Raw genomic sequence first — 23,714 nt, forward strand, 5'->3', positions numbered from 1 at the left:
TCGATAATATAATCAATATAGATTCGAAAGTTCCACCTAATCGTCGATAGCGCGAAAATTTTACGAACTTAATTGGTATAGTTCCCGTATAGGGAGGAAAGGCGGTAGTGTATAACGTCGGTTATAGGATCCCTAACGTCGATACGCTAGCCGCGTCTTGCTACACGCGGTAGTCGCTACACCTAGTTTCCGTTAGCATATCGTTCGTTCTCCTATGCTTCTGTTTTCGTCCTAGTGGTTATGAAAGACTCGAAGAATTAACCTTGTCGAGTTATTGTGTTTGTTGTGATTATTGTAAAGTACGCGACAGAAATATTTAGAGTATTGAAAACCGATTATATATATATATATATATAATATATATATAATTTAAACTGGCCGAGTGCTTTCTAATTTTTTCAAAATATTTTTCAATAGTTTAAAATCAAAGATAAATCGAAATGCCGCGTATAATGATAAAAGGTGGTGTTTGGCGTAACACAGAGGATGAGATTCTAAAAGCTGCTGTAATGAAATATGGAAAAAACCAATGGAGTCGTATAGCTTCACTATTACATAGAAAATCCGCAAAACAATGTAAAGCACGTTGGTTTGAATGGTTAGATCCAAGTATTAAGAAAACAGAATGGAGCAGAGAAGAAGATGAAAAGCTCTTACATTTAGCCAAACTCATGCCCACGCAATGGAGAACTATAGCTCCTATTGTAGGACGAACAGCAGCACAATGCTTAGAAAGATACGAATTTTTATTGGATCAAGCACAAAAAAAAGAGGAAGGAGACGATGCAGCTGATGATCCTCGTAAACTAAAACCGGGTGAAATAGATCCTAATCCTGAAACAAAACCTGCCAGGCCTGATCCTAAAGACATGGACGAAGATGAATTAGAAATGTTGTCAGAGGCTCGTGCAAGACTAGCTAACACTCAAGGGAAAAAAGCTAAACGAAAAGCTCGCGAAAAGCAATTAGAAGAAGCACGCAGGCTTGCAGCTTTACAAAAGCGTAGAGAACTTCGTGCTGCTGGCATCACTGTGTCACAAAAAAATAAGCGCAAGCGTGGACTAAATTATAATTCTGAAATACCTTTTGAGAAACGTCCTGCTCCAGGATTTTATGATACTTCTAACGAACATATAGATCCACTTGCAATAGATTTTTCTAAAATGAGACAACAACAATTAGACGGAGATCATAAACAGGAGAAAGAAGAAATAGAACGTAGGAAAGATAAACTAAAGCTGAAGCAGCGCAAAGAAAATGATATTCCAATGGGAATGCTTAATAATGAAGAACCAATGATTAAAAGAAGTAAACTTGTTTTACCTGAACCACAGATATCTGATCAAGAATTACAGCAAGTGGTTAAACTTGGACGTGCATCAGAGGTTGCACGTGAAGTAGCTACTGAAAGTGGAATTACTCTATCGGATAGTTTATTAGCTGATTATTCTCTCCCAACAAATGTTGCTGTAACTCCCAGAACTCCAGCTGTGCAAGATAAAATTCTTCAAGAAGCTCAAAACGTTATGGCTTTAACGCATGTTGATACTCCATTGAAAGGTGGAATAAATACACCGTTAAATAATTCTGATTTTTCTGGCGTTGTACCTGTAACACCTGCTATTGCAACTCCAAATACTATTCTAGCAACTCCTTTCCGTTCTCAGCGTAATGATGGAACACCATTAAATTCGTTTAATACACCGGCATCTTCACGACAGCAAAATGGAGTTTTGGCAACACCAGTTCGTGATAAACTTAACATTAATCCAGATGATGGTATTGCTGGATCTGAAACACCGTTGATACAGAAACAAGCTAAAGAACAATTACGTGCAGGCTTAATAGCATTGCCAGCACCACGAAATGATTATGAAATAGTTGTTCCTGATGATGAAAGTGTAGATGAAAATACCTCTACTCCTGCAAATGACATAGTTGAAGATCAAGCTGATATAGATGTTAGACAACAACAAGAATTACTAGAACAAAAGAAAAGGGAATTAGCTCGTAGATCACAGGTTATACAACGGGATTTGCCAAGGCCAGTTGACGTTAATATGAATATTTTGAGGCCTTTCGTGGATACTTCACTAACGGATATGCAACGAGCAGAAGAGCTAATTAAAAGAGAAATGATTACAATGATGCAATATGATGCACTTCAAAATCCTGTACAACAGAATAGAAAAAGTTCTTCCAACTCTTTAGCTCAAGCACAAGCGTACCTCGAACAACATCCTTATATAAATTTTGAGGAAGAGGAATTGGATGCAGCGAAAAAGTTACTCACAGATGAAATGAATGTTGTTAAGGATGGTATGGCACATGGAGATTTAAGTTTAGATGCATATACAACCGTTTGGGAAGAATGCTTGTCGCAGATATTATATTTGGAAACACAAAAACGGTATACGAGAGCAACCTTAGCCTCCAAAAAAGATAGAGTAGAAGCTTGCGAACGAAAATTGGAAGAAAATCGGATGCACATGACTGGTGAAGCTAAAAAAGCCGCTAGAATGGAAAGGAAATTAAAAGTCTTAACAGGAGGTTATCAGGTAATTATTTAATGTATATATATAAGACCAGAATAGGAGTGGTTCAAACAAGACGATCAAGAATAGCACAAAGTGTTGTTCTGAAACGAATTTATTTCTATGTCAACCTTATTTTCTTATATACAATATTTACAAAATGAACAATATAATATTACCTGAAACGAAAAACGACAATTATGTCTATTCTTCACTTTTAGCACTCACTTTCTTAGTCCGTTAAATCTATCTATCTTCTTTAAGTATTTAATCTGATTTGTATATGTAACGTCTTTTCTCTTTTATTTATATATCCCATCTGATACATATACGTTACGTCTTTCCTTTGTCTCTCTTGTTTGTATATCCAATCAGGTTTATACACATAATGCCTTTCCTACTACCTTCTTACTCATGAAAGCGCGCGTAATCACAACGGAAGAAAGTACACTTTCTTTATATCTCCCCCCCCTCCGAGTGAAAATACTCCATAATTTGTATTCTATTTGTGATATTTATCATTCTTTATCTGTGTCTTCTGTTTCATCGGTGATTGGTATGAATTTGTTATATGGAATAAATCTGTATTTCTCTTTTTTCCTGTTTTTATGTTATATATTGAGTCCGATATCTGACCTATTATCTCATATGGTCCAGTTCTCAATTTATCCAATTTCGTTTTATTTAATTTATTTCCATTCTCTATATATACTAAATCTCCTATGTTAAATTTGTGTTCTTTTCTATTTTTATCGAATAGCGTTTTATTATAGTTATGAGATTTAATCGTATTTTCTATTGCTGTTTTTCTGTTTTTAAGCCGTATATCTTTTTCTTCAACTTCTTTTAATTCTAATATATAATAATAAGGGCAAATCCAGTTGTTGAGTGTTCTGTCTCATTGTATTTTTTTATACATTCATGAGCTATTGTTCTCCATGCTTTTTTATTTTCCTTTTCATTAATTTTGCATCTAATTTTATTTACTATAGTTTGATTTAACCTTTCATTTAAACCATTCGATAATAGCGAATCTACGGCTGTAAATATTATTTTTATTCCTTTTTCTTTTAAAAATTCTTTGAATTCTCTTGAATTAATGCCTGGATATTGGTCTGCTAAAATCATATCTATCTGATTTATTTCTATTACTTTTTTTACTAGTTTTATGAAATCATTTGCGTTTTGTATCCGTGATGTTATTATGAAAGCGTACCTTGTAAAATGGTCAACTAGTAAGTGTAGATATCTCTTTGTTGATCTATTTCCTCCAAAACTCCCTATTGTATCTAGTGACATAATTTGAAAAGGCTTTGTCGCTGGGCCCAAGTGTGACATTAGTCCATATTTCCTTTGCCCTCTTGTTTTATTCTCTAAATATATCTTGCAATTTTTACATATTTTTATTATATTTTTTGTCATATTTTTTACTGTGTATCTCTTACTCATTCTTGCTGTCATTTGGCGTATACCAATATGGCACCATTCCTTGTGAATTTTTTCTATTAATCTTTTGCTTAATTCCACTGATAAAATTATTTTATCCCCCTTTCTTGTGTGCTTATAAAATATCTTATTTTTCTCTATAAATTTCTTTATATTTTGTTGGATATTTTTGTTTTCAGCTTAGTCCCTTTGAATTTCGTTTATCTCTATTAGATTCACAGTTCTCAGCGCTTCTTTTGTATCTTCTCCTGGTTCTAATACTGGATTTCGACTTAGACAATCCGCTTCTATGTTGTCCTTTCCTGGAATATATTTTATTACAAAATCATACTGTGATAAGTAATACGCTAAATCGCCTAGTTCTTCGTCTGTTCTTGCTTTAATATTCAAGTTTTCCAGTGGTTTGTGGTCTGAAAACACTGTGAATCTTTTCCCAATAAGCCATTGTTGCCAGTATTTCACCGCTTCCTTTATCGCCAGACATTCCAAGTATATAGCCTTTCTCTTCTTTTGAGTTTCTATTAATTTCTTTGAAAAATAAGCTATTGGCTTATCTTTTCCATTAGGTTGTGTTTGTTTAAGTATTGCTGCTATACCTTCTATTGATGCATCTGTGTATAGTTTTATTTCTAATTTTGGATCAAATATTTCTAATATTGGTTTTTTGCATAGTAGCTTTTTTATTTCCTGGAATGATTTTTCACAATCTTCTGTCCATATAAACTTTTCATTTTTCCTCAATAATTTGTGGAGTGGATCTAGTATTATGGCACTTTTTGGAATATATTCATGGTAAAAATTTATTTTGCCTAAAAATTGTCTTATGTTCTTCTGAGTTTTTGGTTGTGGAAAATTTTCTATTGATTTTAGATTGTCTTTGATTAGCCGGACTGTATTATTTTCTATTATGTGTCCCAGGTATTTAGCAGAGTTTGAAGAGAATGTACATTTTTTAAATTTCAATCGAAATCCTTCTTTTAATATCGCATTTAACACTTGTTCTAAGTGTTCTATGTGCTTTTCAAAGGTTGGTGAAAAAATAAATCTATGTAATTTTCCGAAAAATCTTTTAAATTATTTTTTCTTAAGATATTGCTTAGTATCCTTTGGAATATCGCTGGTGCTGTTTTTAAGCCGAATGGGAGGCAGGTCCATTGGTAATGTCCATCTTGTGTTACAAAACCGGTTTTTGTTCTATCTTCTATTCTAAGGGGAATTGACTAAAAGGCAGAATTTATGTCTAGTGTGGAGAAAAATTTGCAGTCCCTTGTTTTTACTATTAAATCTTCAATTATTGGGAAAGGTTGTGCTTGTGGTACAATCAGTTTATTTAAGTCTCTAAAGTCTATGCACAGTCTTGATTTTTTATTTTCTTCTTTTTTAAATGCTAGAGTGGCAGGTGCTGCAAAAGGGCTATATGATTTCTCTATTAGTTTCTTTCCCAGTAATTTTGCTATTTGCTGTTCTATTTCTTTTTTATCTTCTATTGTACATCTGTATGGTCTTTTACTATAATGTTTTTCTTCTATCAAATCTATTCTTGCCTCATAATCTTTTTTAACTGCCCCAATGTCATACTTATCTTTTGCGAATACCGTATTATACTTCTGTATTACTTCTTCTATCTTATTTCTTTGGTTTTTCTTCAGGTGTTCTAATTTTATATCGCATTCCCCTTGTATGACATGTTCGTTGAAATTTACTTTGGCTTCTTTATTATTCTCAGTCTTATATCCTATATCTAGGACTCTATCTATCTTTTCATTTATTTTTCTTTCTTTTAATTTTGTCCTTTGTGATATTTTTAGGTTTTCATCCTGAGAGAGTCTAAATATTTTTATCATATCTAGTCCTATGATAAAATCTTCAAAATTATCTTTTTCTATTATGAATACATCTATTTCTTTTTCCAATTCAAAAATTTTTATCTTTATTGTTATTAAACCTTTCGTTTGTGTCACACCATTGACTGTTTTTAGAAATGTTTTATTCATATCTTTCCTTTTATTTCTAATTTTTATCCATTTTGAATTTATTAAAGAGACTTGTGATCCTGGATCGTAAGTCCCTTCTATTTCTAAAGTATTTTCTATTAACATTTTTTGTTTAATCAATGGTGTGATTATCAGTTTTTTTGTTCTGTGTTTTTATTTTTTTTTTTATATATGAGAGTTTATTTGCAATCTATTACAAAGTAACAATAAGCAAATTTGTTGGTAAAAATAGAATAGTACAAGAATAACATGCAGGTATTTCGCTCAATAGCTAATACCTTCTTAACCCTTTGACTGCTACAGACGCATATATGCGTCTGTCGGAAGCTATCGGTATGGACTAAGGACGCATATATGCACTTTCTGTAAGTGTTCGGCATGGACTAAGGACGCATATATGCATTTGTCAATTTTTCGAGCACCTACACAGAATTAATACCATTATGCGTCTGTGAGATACGTATAAATGCATTCCTTAGCAACGGCAATAAACAAATGCCAAAAATGCATTATATTATAATATATATATATATATATATATATTATATTATATTTATTAAATTTAGTTTTTCAGTTTATTGTTTTCTATTTTGTTACACAAATTTTAGTTTATTTTAAGTTTCAACGTCAATAATAAGGAATACTAAAAAATAATACTAATAAATAATTAATTCTAAAAAATAACGCTCTTGAATTATTTAATCTCGTACGAAAGTACGATTTATGCTTTGAGTAGTTCATCAACAGAGTTCAGTCTACCGAAAAAGTATTCAGTCCATAGCGATCGTTAGTACTCGCCGCGCGCCGTCCGTACGGACTGCATAGGCCAGGAGTGTTCAGCAGTCAAAGGGTTAATATTAATATCACATGTATGATGTATATCTTAATGTAACAAAAATATAATATTATATATTTAACCTTAACTCAGACTACTTGAAATATACTTAAAATCTAGTTATATTGTCTATCGGTTTGAATCTTTTTAAGCGGCGTAAATCGTGAACTTCGTTAAGCAGTTCATTAGCTAAGGTATTAGGGTGGAATTGGAGTTTTTCAGAGTACTTAGTAGTAGAGTTTTTAACAACTGACTTGACAGAGGGTATTTCAAGATCCTTAGAGATGTTTTTGTTAGTGACATACCATGGAGAGTTTGTTATAATGCGAAGTGTCTTTGATTGGAATCTTTCAAGGATTTCAATATTAGAGTTGGCAGATGAGCCCCAGAGTTGGATACCATAGGTCCAGATGGGTTTCAAAATACTTTTGTATATTATAACCTTACTATTGAGAGAAAGTTTGGAGTTTGGACCTAATAGCCAGTAGTGTTTCCTAAGTTGTAAGCCAAGTTGCTTCCTCTTTTGCCAAATGTGGTGTTTCCAGTTTAATTTACTGTCTAAGTGCATTCCTAGATATTTCACTGAATCTGATTGGGGAATTTGTATGCTATTAATTGATACTGGAGCACATGTTTGTTTTCTGAGTGTGAAAGAAATGTGCACCGATTTCGTTTCATTAATACGAATTCTCCATTTTTTTAGCCATAATTGTATACCGTACAAATTTTCTTGAACCAGGTTTGAAGCTAGTGTTGGGTTGGAGTGAGAAGCCATGATTGCAGTGTCATCTGCATAAGTAGCGGTGGTTGTTTGTTCAGTCGTTGGTAGATCTGCCGTATATAACGTATATAAAACTGGTCCAAGGACACTTCCTTGTGGGACGCCTGACTTGATAGGATGTAGTTTGCTAAATGTATCATTTTGTTTAACAATAAAGTATCTATTATCAAGATATGACTTTAATAATTGGAACATACAGAAGGGTAGTGCTTTTTTAAGTTTGTATAATAAGCCTGGGTGCCATACTTTATCAAAGGCTTGAGTGACGTCCAGAAAGACAGCCGAGCAATACTTTTTTTCCTCAAGACTTAAGCTTATTTGACGGACTAGTCTGTGTACCTGCTCTATCGTAGCGTGCTTATTCCTGAACCCAAATTGGTGTGCAGGTATTAGCTGATTCACAGCTAAATGTGCATTAATTTTTTTGACAAGTAGCTTTTCTAGTACTTTCGATAAATGTGAGAGCAAACTAATAGGCCTATATGAGGTAACATGTTGAGGGTCTTTACCTGGTTTTCGTATTAGGATAATTTGGGCTATTTTCCATTGTATAGGAAAGTAGTTGAGACGAAGAATAGCATTAAATATTATTGTAAGAAATCTTATGCATCTATCAGGTAGTTCACGCAGTAGTTTGCCAGTAATCAGATCAATACCCGGAGCCTTCTTAATACTGATGTCTTGGTGTATTACCAGACTGATTTCGCTTGCTCTAAACGGTTTATGGGGGCTAGACAAATCTCCTGTTGCATACAGATACGTATGTACTTCCTCTTCTTCTTCGGCCGATACCTCTTGTGGAAAGGGTTGAAAGACTTCTTTGAGATGGTTTGCAAAAGCCGCTGCCTTTTCCGCATCACTCCTTGCCCATTTGTTGTTATCGAGTTTGATGGGTGGTACACTGATTTGAGGATTTTTATTTTCTTCGTGGCTTTCCAGAGAGAATAGTCTGTTTCTTTAGTTGGAGCTAATTTTTGAACATAGTTTTGGATAGTTAATTCTCTTTCTTCCAGGAGCAATTTCTTCAGTCTTCTTGTAGCTCTGTTAAGTCTGGTTTTATTAACGGGATTTCTGGACTGTTGCCACTGTTTTCTCAGTTTTCTTTTCTCAACAATGAGCTTTTTAATAGAATCAGAGGTTTCTAGTGGTGTCTCTTTGTTGGAAATTGTAGGTGTTGCTTCCCATGCCGCCTCCTGTATACTGACTGTAAAGTGTTCAATGGCGGCCTCCAGTTGTTCTTCTGTTTTCAGAGGTATGTTGCAGCTAACTTTTTCATTTAGTAGGCATCTATATATGTCCCAATTTGTTTTCCTGGTGTGTAATGTAGGAGGTGCATTTTTTACAATAACACTGGAGCTAACATTTACTATAAGGGGAGTATGGTCAGAGGACAAATCTAGACTCGATTTAATATCTAGATAATGTTGGCTTATTCCTTTAACAACACAGAAATCTAACAAGTCTGGTATTTTATGTGGATCTGTGGGCCAATAGGTTGGTTCTCCTGTTGATAGTACATATAGTTTGTTTTTCTGGATGGCTTGATATAATTGTTTTCCTCTTGGGGTGGGAGTTGAAAGTCGAGAACCCCACCATGGATGTTTAGCATTGTAGTCACCCGCAGCTATGAATCTTGAGCTTAGAGTGTTAAAGAATTTTGTAAAATCGTCTTCCTTAATTGCATGTTTAGGGGGACAATAAATTGCTGATATTGTTAGGATACCCTGCCAGTCTTCTACAACGCTGGTTGCCTGAATGTACTCGAGATTGGATTTTTCAATTTCATGGTGCCTTATTTTAGATTTGATAGATATGGCTGTTCCTCCATGTGCACCACCACTAGGGTGTTGAGTACTGTACAGCGTGTATTTATAAAGTTTAAGATAAGATTTATCTGTGAAGTGGGTCTCTGATATTAGCATTATATCAATGTCATTGTCTATTAGGAAAGTGTGTAATTCCTGGCTTTTGCTTACCAGTCCATTAGCATTCCAGATTCCAATTTTATAAGATATGTTAGCCATTATCTTAATTTCGATATGACTGTATTTAGAAGGTTTATCATTGTGTTCATGCTTGTCATTAACTGCATCATCATGTTTTCCATCTTATGTGAGGTTGATGAGGATTCATTTGAGGTAGTTGGTATATCTTGTTGAGAGTGATATGTTACATGGTGGTTGTTGCTTGATGCTTGTGCATAGGTTTTGCCTGGTTGTACCTCGCTGGATCTGGTATATGTGGAGTGAGTTATACGTTCTCTTAATTTAGGGAACATTTTGTTAATTAGTTGTTTTCTGATTACACATCCTTTGTAGCTAGCTGGATGATTTCCATCACAATTGCAGCACTTCACTTGGTTGCTTCTATCTTTCCAATTACATTGCTCTGTCAGATGCTTTCCTGCACACTTAACACAATGGGGAATACGCGTGCAATAATTTTTGGTGTGTCCATGCGCCTGGCATCTTGTACATTGTGGTATATCCTTTTTTTTGTAGGGTTGTTCTACAGAGATAATGGTTTGTAGTAACTGTTTCAAATCATATATAAGTTTGTTATTTTCTTGTGGTTGGAGCTCTACAAAAAATAGTGGTGTTGGACCCCTCGTCCTGTTGTTGCGTATATTGGTAATTCTAACGACTTTATGACCACTCGCTTCAATTTCAGATTTTATTTCGTCCAGGTTACTAGAGGGATGAAGTCCTCTCAACACCACCTTGAAGTTTCTTTGGCTTTTGTATTGAAAAGTGTAAAATTGGGTATCTTTTGCTTCTAGTTCCTTTGCTATTTTTGTGTAGCTTATGGAGTTGTATGGTTGTACTTTGATTTCCTTATTTGTTAGGGTTTTTAAAGAGTACTCGTCTTTGACAATATGATTTAGTAGTTCTCTAAGCGGAGATATATATTCTACTCCACTTATAAATATGGGTGGAGGTTTGTCTTGACGGTCTTGTGATTCTTCTATTATTGAGTTGTTTTTTACCTTTGGATACTTACCCTTTTCTTTTTCACCTTCATTTATTTTGTACCAACATTTGTCTTCGGGATGATATCTGATGCCTTTATTCATTTTCTCGCATATCTTGCATGGTTTCTTTTCCTCATTTTTCTTTATCCAGTTTCGTTTATTTTCTCTTGTTCCTGTATTTGTCCTCATTACCATGCTTTCTAATTTTCGTATTTCTTTAAAAAGAAAAATTCTGTCTGTTATTTTATCTTTCTCTATCCCTTCTCTTATATCTTCAGGCATTCCTACCGCTATTAATGCGGTTTTTGTTTTCATGTCGATTTCCCTATCTGCATCTAACAATAACTTTTCTTTCCGTATTGCATATTCCAATAATGATCCTTCTCTGTATCTGTATGCTACAGCGTATGCCCATCTGTTCCAACCTTGATCTTCAAAGGTTTGTATAAATTTATCTCTCCATCCTTCCCAATCTCTTTCTCCAAGTTCTGCGTTAGTTGAAAGATACCAATCCTGGCCTGATTTGTCTAGGAATAGTCTTAGTATTCCGATCTTCATGTTATCCTCTGTGATGTCAAATCTTCTGCATTCTTTCTCAAACGTCTCTATTCACTGTTTTGTATTTGTGTTCTTACTAATGAATTTTTCTAATATAAATTTTTCTGAAATATTTTTTAAATCTTTTTCTCCATCTTTTTTTCCATTAGCTATTATTATTTGTTCTATTAGTGTTTTTAGATCTTCGTTTCCTGTGTTTTCTTTTTTCTCCTCTATTGTATCCAAAAAGTAGTTTTTAAATTTCATATTTCCATACTCATCCATATAAACCTTTTTTAATTCTTCTGACAAACCTATCCATAATTTTTTCTTCTCGTGTCTCTTGGCCGATTTTTTCAAACTTACAAACACGCTTTTTTAGCGTTTCCTTAATTCGGTATGCTGACTTATATTCTGATATTCCTCAGGTAGGACATATATTTCCCCATTTTCTGTCTTAATTGTAGTTATAATCATAATATTTGTTTTTGATTCTGTTGGAGAAAGTATCACTTGAAATTCAAACTATAGTTTTTCCATTTTCTTTTTGTTCTATAGAAATTGTCGTTTTATAAGACCAGAATAGGAGTGGTTCAAACAAGACGATCAAGAATAGCACAAAGTGTTGTTCTGAAACGAATTTATTTCTATGTCAACCTTATTTTCCTATATACAATATTTACAAAATGAACAATATAATATTACCTGAAACGAAAAACGACAATTATGTCTATTCTTCACTTTTAGCACTCACTTTCTTAGTCCGTTATATCTATCTATCTTCTTTAAGTATTTAATCTGATTTGTATATGTAACGTCTTTTCTCTCTTATTTATATATCCCATCTGATACATATACGTTACGTCTTTCCTTTGTCTCTTTTGTTTGTATATCCAATCAGGTTTATACACATAACGCCTTTCCTACTACCTTCTTACTCATGAAAGCGCGCGTAATCACAACGGAAGAAAGTACACTTTCTTTACATATATAGTTAAATATAAAATGAATTATAAATATATGATAAAAATATTAATAATTGGCATAAGTTTTAATCTTAACATGTTTTTTTTTCAGACCAGGGCACAAGTATTAATCAAACAATTACACGATTTATGCGAACAAATAGAACAAGCCCATTTGGAGCTTTCGACATTTAAATTTTTACAAAATCAAGAGGAAGCAGCTGTTCCAAGAAGAGTCAATGCACTTATTGAAGATGTTAACAGACAAACTGAACGTGAACGTATATTACAAATGCGATATGCACAATTGCAAGATAAACTTCAGCAATGTTAATTATTACAATTGTATTTATCTTTAAACATAACATTGTACAGTTTACACGTTATATAAGTATGTTTTAAACTTTATTAAGTGTGAAAGGTCATTGTGTGGATGTTGCGTATGTAAATAGTTGCATGTGACGTATTCATATTAAAATTATTAAATTACTATATATATCTTCTATTCTTCTTTCTTCAAAATAGGCAAACAATTGCCTGTTTCTCATCGCGACTCGCCAGGCGAGTTATCGGAATCCTTTGAGCCTTTTCTAGGTTTTTTACGTCGGACAGGAGGCTAACTTAACCTTTCAGAACCCTCATCCTTTATCCGGGCTTGGGACCGGCAACACAACCAAACTGAGCTATCAGTCCACCCAATGATCATGCAGGTGGATTAAAGTGTTAACTGCTTTTCAAGCGGGTCACCCATCTTAAGTACTAACCGTGCCCAGTGCTGCTTTACCTCAGTTATCGAGAACGAGATCTTGTGTTCTTAGCACGGCTATGGCCGTTAACGTACTTTACGTTCGGTACTACTATATATATAGTTTTTATTGTGATATTTATGTTTAATTATTTTGTTTTGTTTTAGTAGTTTTCTATAAGTGTAAGTTTAATTCACTCATTTAATAATTACAAGTATAAATGTACAAACCTAACCTATAGCTTATCGTTTGTTTACAGACTTATTGCCTTTTATCAAATCAAACCTAATTAAATCTTTCTTATTGAATTTATAATAATTTTTTTGTGTAACCTGTTCTATTTTAATATAAATTTTTAATTATCATTAAATATAGTTCATTTTTTTCTGTATTTGATGCAATTCATTATTTCATAATTATTTCAATGTTTCAATATTTCGCGCGCAATCACGTGACTACACGAGTTCCTGTCCCCCAACAATCTACATGGCGCGTCCCTCCTATAGGGTCTCTACTAGGTACTACTAGGGATCCTATAGGAGGGATGCGCCATGTACATTGCTGGGGGACCGGAACTCGATTTTGCGCGCGAATGATTCAAACATTGAAATAATTATGAAATAATGAATTGCATCAAATACAGAAAAAAATGAACTATATTTAATGATAATTAAAAATTTATATTAAAATAGAATAGGTTACACGAAAAAATTATTATAAATTCAAGCGGTCCCCAAAATTTTCAGCCAATGGCACATGAGCTGAATATGAATGGCGCATCCCTCCTACAGGATCCCTAGGTACTACCTACTACATCCACCTACTGGTGGATGACACTACAATATACTATAGCATCTAATTGGATAGTCCGATTGTAATTGTGGGATAGGTCGTTATATTTCAAATCAGTTGACGTTTTTCTGTTTTTCCATGCTCTCCTAATAATTGTGTGTTCTTATATGTATATCCACGGAGGCTAGATATAAATAAAGAGAACAATCGACATGGGAAATTGTACAGTCAAGGCGTTTAGTAAAAAAAGGACAGATCATTTTTGCAAATACGCTGCTAGGCTTCGGTTATGTTCGCTAATGTCAGGTTTATAACGTCATGGCGTCATAGTATTTACTTCGTACTGCGACTAGGTAAGATAAAATTGAATAGATTTACACAATAAATTGACGATAATATCTTGGGAATAATTGTAAAATAATAACAAATTTTTTCTGATTGCTATTTTTAACGTTAACACATTGCGTACGGCGCTCTGCTCGTACGACACGTCACACGGCCCGCAGCATTTTTGCTCGCTCTAAAAACATTTTATACGATACATATATTCACTTTTTTTTCGTCTTATCACATCTCCTGACCTTATCGATCAGATCGATTCAATGTGTTAATTATAAGATTTTAATGACGATCGTAAATGTCGCAAGAGTTCCAAAATGAGGGGACAGATCTTTTGCTACTAGAGCACATTAGTGTGGCTAATGTCAGATTTTAAAAACTATTGTCGCGGAAATGTAATGTATGATGTGTACACGGCATATATGTAATACTCCTAAATGGACAGTTGATACGGGAAAGAATATCCCAACATTACGGTGCCGACAATGTTTATTTTCTCTCTCTTCCAAAACACTTTGTCCAATCTGCTCATGCTTGAAATTTCTCTAAAATATCAGTAGTGGGGACATAAACTGGAGAATAATTTTGTGGTTAAAATTGTGTTTACAGTATTATTCATTATTATAATTCAGAAAAATAATCCTCAATTTTTATTTTTCATTTTTTTTTATCTTCATAAATAAAATAAAAAGTTATTATAAAAATATATTTTATTTGAATTATTCGACGTTGTCCTATATGCGCACAAAGGATGCACAGAACTGAGCTGGAAGCTCGGAGGAGCTAGGATAGGACCTATCTATTCTAATTTTGAATTTAGCCAGCAGATAGCGTATTCAAGTGCTAGAGATCCCAATAGGAGTATTACATATATATGGTAGTCACATGTTTGTGTTTGTGTTGTTTTTACTGTTTATTTTTAAATTTTGTTACAATGGCCAGTGATAAAATGAGATGTGTTTTTGCAAAGGGAAAAATGATAAAATCGCGTATGGCAGATAATTAGCAATGATAAAAGTGTCTGGTAATAAAAAATTTATGTTTGGTAAATCTATCTAAAGTCAATAAATAGAAAATTAGGCTTCTTAAAATTTTTTTAAAATCTAGGATTATTACCTGTACAGGTAGGATGCGCACTATTAAACACAATCACTACTGCCAGCCAGGTAGCCCAGGTAGCTCTAACCGAAAGAGCAAGAAGAACGACATATAAAAAAATCAGCTGACCTGAAATTATTGTTTTCCCGATGTTGCTAGCTCCCGTACTATATATATTATTCTGGAAGTGGATCCTTTTACTGTTGGTAAATAAGATTCATAATTTCCTTTCCTATTCAAAGGATGTAGCTCATTTTTGATATAAATATATGAAAGAAAGTAAGAAGGCTGCTGTCTGTATATATCCGTATGTCTGTCAACACATATTGTAAAATGGAAAATAATAGTAAACTCCGTAATATTGCTTCGACAAGTGGAAGGAAAAAGCAATTAGATATTGTTACATCCGATATTGATACAGATAGCGACTGCGAGGAAATTATTTGTCCTGCTGGGAAGTTGCGTAGAATTTTATTATATGATAGTGAAGAAGAAAGTAACAGTGAAGATTGTGAACCTAATTTTACATCTGAAGAATGGATATGGGAAGACAAGGAAAACAATAGCAAAATTTGGCAGTATTCACGAATTCCTGGAATGAACATAGAAATGACAGAAGGAACCACAGCTTTGCAAATGCTAAACCAAATTTTATCAAAAGACTTTTGGAATATCATTGTTACAGAAAGCAATCGTTATGCGAGTCAAACAATAGGAGACACAGCCCGAAAAATAAAAAAATCTGAGGAAAAATGGAGGGATACGAATATTGATGAAATTCAAGCTTATTTTGCGTTATGCATCTTGATGGCACAAGTAAGAAAGTTAAATGTCCAATCCTATTGGTCAAGAAAAAGTATTATTGAAACTCCCATTTTTGGAAAAACAATGCCATTACTAAGATTTATGCAACTCTCCCATTTTTTACATTTTTCCAATAATGAAGTTGTGGATAAAAATGATCGTTTGTGTAAAATACGAAATATAATCGATTATCTCAATGAAAAATTTACGAGTATTTACACTCCCGAAGAATATGTGTCATTAGACGAATTTATTATGAAATATAACAATCGAATGTCATATAATGAGTACAAGTCGTCAAAGAGAGTACGTTTTAGAATAAAATTTTATAAATTGTGCGAGTCTAAATCAGGATATTGTATCAAATTTCAAACATACACAGGTCAAGATAATATGAATAATTCAATCACCAATTCTTCCGAAAATGTTACCATGTTCATGTGCACACCAATATCTAATTTCGGACACACCTTGTTTTTGGATGATTGGTTTTCTTCGCCAAATCTATTTCAAAAACTACAATCCATAAAAACTAATGCCATAGGAACAGTTAAATATAACAGAAAGAATATGCCAAAAGATCTCGCAACGATACAGCTAAAACAATCAGAAGCTATTTCAAGATCGTGCAAGGGTATTTTAGCTGCAAAGTGGAAGGACACAAAAGATATATATTTTTTGTCCACAAAACATAAAAAAATTGAAATGATGGAAGTGGAAAAGAAGAGCTGTAAAACTAATAACATCGTTAAAAAGCCCAATATCGTTTTAGAGTATAATGATGGCATGGATGGGATAACTCTCCAAGATAGCTACTTATCTTCTTTTTCACTAATGAGAAGATACGTGAAAAGTTATAAAAAAATATTCTTTTGCTTAATGGATATTGCACTTTTCAATGCTTATGTTTTATTTACAAAAACATTGAATAAATCAAAAAACAAAAAATTCACGTTTTACCAATTTCGATTAGATGTAGCGCAACAAATTTTAGAAAGTGTATGTATACCTGAATACATAAATCGTGGCAGACCGTCTGCTGGTGACGTACCAAAGCGATTACAATCAAAATGTTGGGGTCATTTCCCAAGAATAATTCCACCAACAGAAGCTAAACAAAAACCTCAAAGAAGATGTAGAGTCTGTACCAAACATAAAAAACGCAGCGAGACTGTTTGGGAGTGCAAGAAATGCCTTGTGGCATTACATGTTCCAAATTGTTTTGAAATTTATCACACACAAGTAAATTATTAACCCATTAGCTGCCACGATCCCCATTTTTGGATTTTGGAAGTACTCGGCGCCAAAAATATGATAACTTTTATGATGACTTTTGTTGTTATAAGTAAAGGTTTTAAAAAACTAATTTTTTTTTTAAATAATTTATACAGAATTCGAGTAAATTTTTATCTTTGCTATTTCTACCAATAACAATCATTTTGAGATACTTCTTAAAGTGGAAGAACACCTGAAAATATCTGTTTTTTGAAATAAACACCGTTGATTAGATATATTTAGAGGAATCTACTATTCTTTGTTATTTAGACGATAAAATTAATATTTAATTCTTTCTTTATTTTATTTCCTGTTTAAATACGCTATCGATCTTAATGAAACGAAGCGCGATGAAAACCGTTGTGCAGTATCGGGCCCTTCGGGTGGTTTCAGATTTCTAAGTAAACACATGCGACACATAAAAAGAAACGATATTCCGTTGTTTAAAAACAAAGTTCTTTTATGCATGATTTCCACGCGTATTTTATCAGTCAGTTTATCAGTCAGTCAGTCAGTCAGTCGGTCATATATTCATAATTCTTTTGTATACTGTATTTTTTGTAACCACGCCGCTTTTTGTAAACTTATGTAAATACCGCTCAACATCATTATAATTTAATAAACTATCATATATTTCATCATCATCAGTTATTTCTCTCTATCTGAATCCCACAGTTAAAATATTTCCTTTCTTGCCAGCTTATCTGGCGATAACATAGAGATAGAATCATTGCTATAGTACAGCAATAAATGAAAAATACAAAGGCAATATAACAATAGTAATCGATGTCGTTCCACACGATCATTCTGATGTTCAAACAAAGTATATTCTGAATTGGTTTCCTTATCTAGGGAAAGATGAAACACGAGCAAAATCACAACCTCTTAGTGAATATGTCGTTCTTATGCTTATCGAACCATATACTATGAAAGGAAGATGTGTAACGACTGACGATTTTTTTACAAGTTTACCGCTTGCATTCAAATTGCTTTCAAAAAAGAACATATTTGTTGGTACTATATGTGGCAACAAAAAAGAATTGCTAGAAATTTGTAAGGCAAAGAAGGATACCATGACTCGTTTTTCATCATTGTTGTATAGATCAAACGAGATTATTTTTACAATTTATAAAAGTAAGCCGAAAAAGAAAGTGTGACGTTCCGCCACGAATCGTCTACCTAAATTTTTCGCAGTGATGTAAATCCAGTTGCGCGGGACATCATTCCAGTAGTTGGCATAAATAACAATAGAAACAATTACATAAGTAGTACACATAAGAGATTAATCATTACTTGCATTACTCGATATTCCATTCTTCATATTGAAATGAACTATTGGAAGGATTGTCCCCCGCAAGGCACATACCGGAACCTTAAATTATCTTCTGGAGAGCCTAGTTCCTAGAACAAAGAATACCATTCTTCCCTCAGTGTCGCACGTGCCTGTTTGAAACTCCAAGGTCACGTATAGAATCCGAAACTGCACTAAGATTTTCATTGCATCAATATCCATTGCCTCAGGAATATTTCCTTTTGAATAAAGTTTTAACCAGTGTGGAAACGTAGCTAACGAATAAACAAATATCGAGGAAAGGAATTGAATATGAGAATCGTCGTCTGTAAGACTAAAAAGTTTCAATAGCCACCAACGTTCTCCAATTCCCTTATATGGACCCATTGGCTATCTCAAAAATTTCACTAATGCATAGGTGTAAGAACGCATCCAATTAGTTAAAATACTCTTCGAAGATTTCCTTCGTATGCATAGTATTGAGAGCCCCCGCCTATGCTTTGTCATATGATGCCTAGCGTTAAAACAGCGACTACATTGTAGGAAAGCAACCCTTACCGAAATCTCAGAAAATAATCATATCTCCTTGCAATAGAATATTATAAAAAGCGGGTTTCGAACCATCCCTTGTCCTTTCCTTTCCCACGACTGAGTGTTGCCAAGCCAGGACACGCCTGTCAAAGTCACGTAGGACTAACGGAAATCTACTCCTAGAATATTCCAGAACAAAAGACAATTCTTAATAACTATCGCACTAAGCCAATGAAGCTCGCGAAACTATGTGTATAACCAAACGCATGATTAAGTATGTAAACCCTAGATATAATCGAGAGTAATGAATATGTTATCCTGTTATAGAATTGTATTGGAATATAATTGATTTAAAGATAATAAAGCGTAATTATATAATCAAAGGATGATAAAATGTAATTGACTAAGAAATGTCGAATTGTAATAAGGAACCAATATGGATTCCATCGAATTGTCGAATATATAATAAGTATTAGAAGGATAGAAACTCATATATGTATGATAATCTAAGATATAGAAGAATAACATATGCATGTATTAGTAGTCTAAAACGATATAAGAATCTTCTAGAACAAAGATGCATAGGAAGCTTGGGCCAGCTAAAGTTAAAGAGTGGGGATACCAAAGCTACCCCTTCCACGAAGGACCTCTTGGGGCTATATAACCCAGAGGACATCGCCCTCGCAGTCACTTACGACTTTGTGCATTTACGACTTCGGTCACTTATTAATTTTGACAGTTCAGTTCATTCGTCTCACTAATAACTTATTAACTTTTCTCGCTCGCTACCAGCTTTCCTTCTATTCGATTACTCGAGTATTATTTGAACTACTTATTCAAGTCAATTCAATTATAGATTTAGTTAACCGGTATATAATTATATTTGTCTCTTGAATTATTGTGTTTGTTCAACCTTCAATTGGAACGAAGCAGTCCAAGCCTCCTGCGCATCGCCAGATCAAAAACCTCCATTGTACTATAAGCTGTAAGTCATAAACATTTATTATTTTCATTAAAACCATTGTTAATCAGAGCTGCGGTTACCAATATTTCTCCTTTCAACCAAACCTTCCTCAATTCACCCCTTTACTGTACGTACTTTGTCATATTTTATCACTATTTACATCGGGAAAACGAACCAGCCTGGTCCTGGTTAAACTCGGTGAAAACAGAGTGACCATAAACAGGCATTACTTATACTACTTAACTAAACTCGTCCTCTAGGACGTAACAAAAGCTTTTATATTGAGTTCTAAACATAAATCTATTAAAATTGACAGAAGTAAAAAAAACTTACCCGAAACGATTGAATATTATAATAAAACTAAATTTAGTGTAGATATCACAGACTAAATGGCAAAGAAATATAGTGTAAAATCAGGATCTAGAAGATGGCCGCTTCAAGTATTTTATAATATTTTAGATTTAGCTGGCATAAATGCCTGTATCTTATATAAGGAAACCACAGGTGAAAAGATATATCGACAAGACTTTATATTTCAATTAGAGCGTGAACTTGCCAAAGAAAATGTAAAATCAAAAATGGAGTAACGAGATACTAATGTTCAAGGTATTTCAACAATCTCATCTTCTTCACGTATTAGGTCACTTATCAGAGCATCTCCCCTTACCTGTCCTTTTGACATAGTTACATTTTTGGAGCGACATTCTCTTACCCAGTGTCGAGGTTTCCCACGCTAATGGCATTATCCAGGTTTGTAATTGCTTCTGTACTGTTTATTTTGATTTTGAATATTCTTTTTGCCATACTTATTGTCTTGACCATGACCTTGTGTGTAAAGATCCGACATTAAATCGTTTTTGTTGCTTTCTTCCCTCTGATTCAGACGCATTTCCTCTATTGACAATCTTGATATTAGATTTATTTTGTACGTTGGTCTTCAGGCGTAGATTCCCAAGCACTCATGAAATGGTCAAAGCCTTCTGGAAGAGTAAAAAGAATTTTTATCACCAACATCTTATCATATATATTCTCACCCATGACGTTTAGTCTGTGTGCTATATCCTCCAGTTTCGAGACGTGTGTTGCTATATCATCCTCTGGATGTTTAGTGATCGTATACCATTGTTGCTGTAATGCATGTATCCTAGTTTCCGATTTTTTTCGTAGACTGCAATAAGTTTATACCACATGCTTTTAGAATTATCACAGTTAATGATATGCATCTTACCCTGTTCAGAAATGGTAGTAGCAATTATCTTTTGCGCTTGCATTTGCATCCAAAACTTCTGGTACCGCTTTACCTTTTACAATATCCCAGCTATCACAAGACTTTAGTAAAATTGTCACCTGGAATTTCCAGAGGTTCCAATTATCAATACCTTCCAATTTTTTTATCCTTGCCAATTCATGCTCCATATTTGCGACTTTTGAGGCTATTTTTCTCTTTTGCACTAAGGCTGGAATTTCCTCAAAGCACACAGAAAACGTAAATCTTTAAACACACACTGGACCCATAACCTGTTAATTTATGTGGTTATATGGGATAAAATAGAAAGAATTACTTTAATAATATCGGATATTAAAACTATGAATATATGTGCTGGCTATAAGAAACATGTTTGTGGTAAATGTACATTGAAAAAAATGTCTTTATGTAAAAATTGTTGTGATCAAAATAATAACTAAGCCTAAATAAAAAACAAATAATAATACTACCTTTTATGTAAATAGGTATATATATATTACGTAATTGCAATATTAAAATAAAATATATTTTATTTTCATTAAAACTGTTGGTAGTTCTAGTGTTAACGTGTACTTTAGATGTCTAAAAACAATATGCACTTGGTCCCGAAGCAAAAAAAGATTTGAAATATGTCAAAATCTTGGTTTTACCAAAGCAGTGAGAATGTGACACTGTAGCGCTTATCAAATCGTAGCGGACGCAGTGATCCCAGAGACTTTAGTTCGTTGGATGGACACAGGGGCGCAAAATTATCGTACGCGGCACAAAATTATCGTACGCCCCGGGAAAATTTGAAATCGGACAAAAATCCAACAATTTCTCGGACAAAATTTTCAAAATGTGGAAAAAGTTTCCAAGTTCCAACTTTTTCAAAGTTGATGACCTTTTTTTTTTTTTTTTTTTTTTTTTTTTTTAAGGTAGAAAACGTTCATTATTCGTTTAGTCTAATCGGCGATTCGATAGCTGTACGGGAAAGTGTCCAAGTCGAAAAAAAAAAAATTTTGATGACCTTTTTTTTTTTTTTTTTTTTTTTTTTACTCATCAAGTTCTGAAATGCTATCATGAAAACGATGAAAACAGTCGTCCAAGGGGAGATCATACTGGGGGCGGCGGTGAGATGGTAGTGGGTGGTAGTGGGAATTGTGGTGGTGGGAGTGGTGGTGGGAGTCGTGGTAGGAGTCGTGGTGGGAGTAAGGGTTGAGGTGGGGGTACACCTCTCGAAAATTTGTTGACTAAAAAAAAAAAAAAAAAAGGTCATCAAGTTTTCGAAATTCCAAATGGATCGTACGCCACGAATTTTCGATCGTACAGGACCTCAAATTATCGTACGCGTACGATAATTATCGTACGAATGGGATCACTGAGCGGACGGCACCGCACCGTGAAGTTAAATTGTAGGTTAAGTGGTTAAGTAGCAACATGCCGTCAAATAATAAGTGTTATTATTCTGGATGTAATAATACAAAAAAATCACGACCTGATTTGGTATTTCATCGGTTTCCCACAGATAAAGAAAAGTGAGTATTAATTTTGTTAATAAAATTACAATTAGTTAATATCTAACTTTTATACTTGGAATAAATATTATTTTATTTTAATGTTAGATTGTTAATATGGATTCAATGTTCCGGTCATCAAGATGATAATGAAGCTGACGATTCACAATGGAATCATCGCTTGATTTGTTCAAACCATTTCAGTCAAGAGGATTACATGCCAGGATGCAGACCAATTTTAAATAAAAATGCAGTACCCAAGGATTTCGAGGAGTTACACACAGTAGTGATTAATAATAATATAAATAACGATATTAATGATTATAACGATGACACTGATAATGTAAATAATACTATTAATTCACGATTGAATTTTGACATTAATTGTGACAGTAATGAATGTCCAAATTCATCTGACGAGTTTCAAGAACATACAAATAGTAACAATGATATTGATAGAGAATCAATTATAATGAAAGATCTTGATAATGCACGTTTAATTATTAAAAAACTACGAAGAAGAAATTGTGCATTACGACAAAGATATGCTCGTTTAATACGTAAAAAACCCCCCAAAAAATGGAATCATTTACATCTACTTTCATTGGCAAGGACAGTAATTAAAAATAAAAAAACATTATTTATAGTAGAAATGCAAATTAGTCATTTGAAAAAAAAAGTTGGTCGGATGTTGAGAAAAATTTGGCTCTTTCCCTTTATCAATTAAATTCAAAATGTTATAAATTTTTGCGAAATGAATGCAATATGGCTTTGCCATGTGTTACTCTCATTCGTAAATGGATAAATGAATTGCAAACATTCTAGCGTTATAAATAAGTATGTTTATATTTAAAATATTTGTAGTCTTTTGTTAAAATGTAATATATTATAGTCTAATTTAATTTTTTAATTAAAAAAGAAAAAAAATTGTATTTGTACTAATTAAAACATAAGAAGTTATATTTTTTTAGCATAACAAAAGAAAAATAATTCCAAAAATCTTATCACACGTGCCAATATTATAAGAATTTGTAAAACAATAAAATAAAGATTATTATTATTATTATTA

The 23,714-nt window shown here is 33.3% G+C and overlaps 3 protein-coding genes and 1 long non-coding RNA gene across 6 annotated transcripts; 3 read left to right on the top strand and 1 right to left on the bottom strand.

The window, feature by feature from the left end:
- Positions 1–34: 34 nt before the first annotated feature.
- On the top strand, positions 35–12,557 carry LOC107071409 (cell division cycle 5-like protein). 2 transcript variants are annotated; one of them, XM_015330392.2, is made up of 2 exons: positions 35–2,558; positions 12,176–12,557. In XM_015330392.2, exons 1-2 carry the CDS (start codon positions 441–443, stop codon positions 12,395–12,397), a joined length of 2,340 nt encoding a protein of 779 aa, XP_015185878.1. In that variant the 5' UTR covers positions 35–440; the 3' UTR covers positions 12,398–12,557. The 2 variants fall into 2 exon arrangements, with proteins under 2 accessions (XP_015185878.1, XP_089031106.1); XM_089174980.1 differs by lacking the exon at positions 12,176–12,557 and adding an exon at positions 8,762–8,942 and having other exon boundaries at positions 44–2,558.
- A 1,403-nt stretch (positions 12,558–13,960) lies between these two features.
- Positions 13,961–17,761, top strand: LOC107071369 (piggyBac transposable element-derived protein 4). 2 transcript variants are annotated; one of them, XM_089174981.1, is made up of 2 exons: positions 13,961–14,964; positions 15,048–17,761. In XM_089174981.1, exon 2 carries the CDS (start codon positions 15,348–15,350, stop codon positions 17,094–17,096), a length of 1,749 nt encoding a protein of 582 aa, XP_089031107.1. In that variant the 5' UTR covers positions 13,961–14,964; positions 15,048–15,347; the 3' UTR covers positions 17,097–17,761. The 2 variants fall into 2 exon arrangements, with proteins under 2 accessions (XP_089031107.1, XP_089031108.1); XM_089174982.1 differs by having other exon boundaries at positions 15,065–17,761.
- LOC149031757 (uncharacterized) lies at positions 17,573–21,345 on the bottom strand. Its single transcript, XR_016177423.1, has 2 exons — positions 21,205–21,345; positions 17,573–21,132 (listed from the first exon to the last, which is right to left on the bottom strand). It is a non-coding gene; the product is annotated as an uncharacterized LOC149031757 (long non-coding RNA).
- A 362-nt stretch (positions 21,346–21,707) lies between these two features.
- LOC107071407 (uncharacterized) lies at positions 21,708–23,714 on the top strand. Its single transcript, XM_015330390.2, has 3 exons — positions 21,708–21,841; positions 22,513–22,666; positions 22,754–23,714. The coding sequence occupies exons 2-3, from the start codon at positions 22,569–22,571 to the stop codon at positions 23,370–23,372; spliced, it is 717 nt and encodes a 238-aa protein (XP_015185876.2). The 5' UTR covers positions 21,708–21,841; positions 22,513–22,568; the 3' UTR covers positions 23,373–23,714.

Source organism: Polistes dominula, unplaced genomic scaffold (assembly GCF_049000335.1).
Source record: "Polistes dominula isolate Pdom_NZ unplaced genomic scaffold, Pdom_raw_medaka contig_78, whole genome shotgun sequence".
Lineage (NCBI taxonomy): Eukaryota > Metazoa > Arthropoda > Insecta > Hymenoptera > Vespidae > Polistes > Polistes dominula.

What these genes read in the sequence shown, in the direction of transcription:
- LOC107071369 (XM_089174981.1), top strand. Translation starts at nt 15,348, where the DNA reads ATGTCTGTCAACACATATTGTAAAATGGAAAATAATAGTAAACTCCGT.
- LOC107071409 (XM_015330392.2), top strand. Translation starts at nt 441, where the DNA reads ATGCCGCGTATAATGATAAAAGGTGGTGTTTGGCGTAACACAGAGGAT. An exon ending in TCTTAACAGGAGGTTATCAG is followed by an intron (nt 2,559 to 12,175) that starts GTAATTATTTAA and finishes TTTTTTTTTCAG; the next exon opens with ACCAGGGCACAAGTATTAAT.
- LOC107071407 (XM_015330390.2), top strand. Translation starts at nt 22,569, where the DNA reads ATGCCGTCAAATAATAAGTGTTATTATTCTGGATGTAATAATACAAAA. An exon ending in TTTCCCACAGATAAAGAAAA is followed by an intron (nt 22,667 to 22,753) that starts GTGAGTATTAAT and finishes TTTTAATGTTAG; the next exon opens with ATTGTTAATATGGATTCAAT.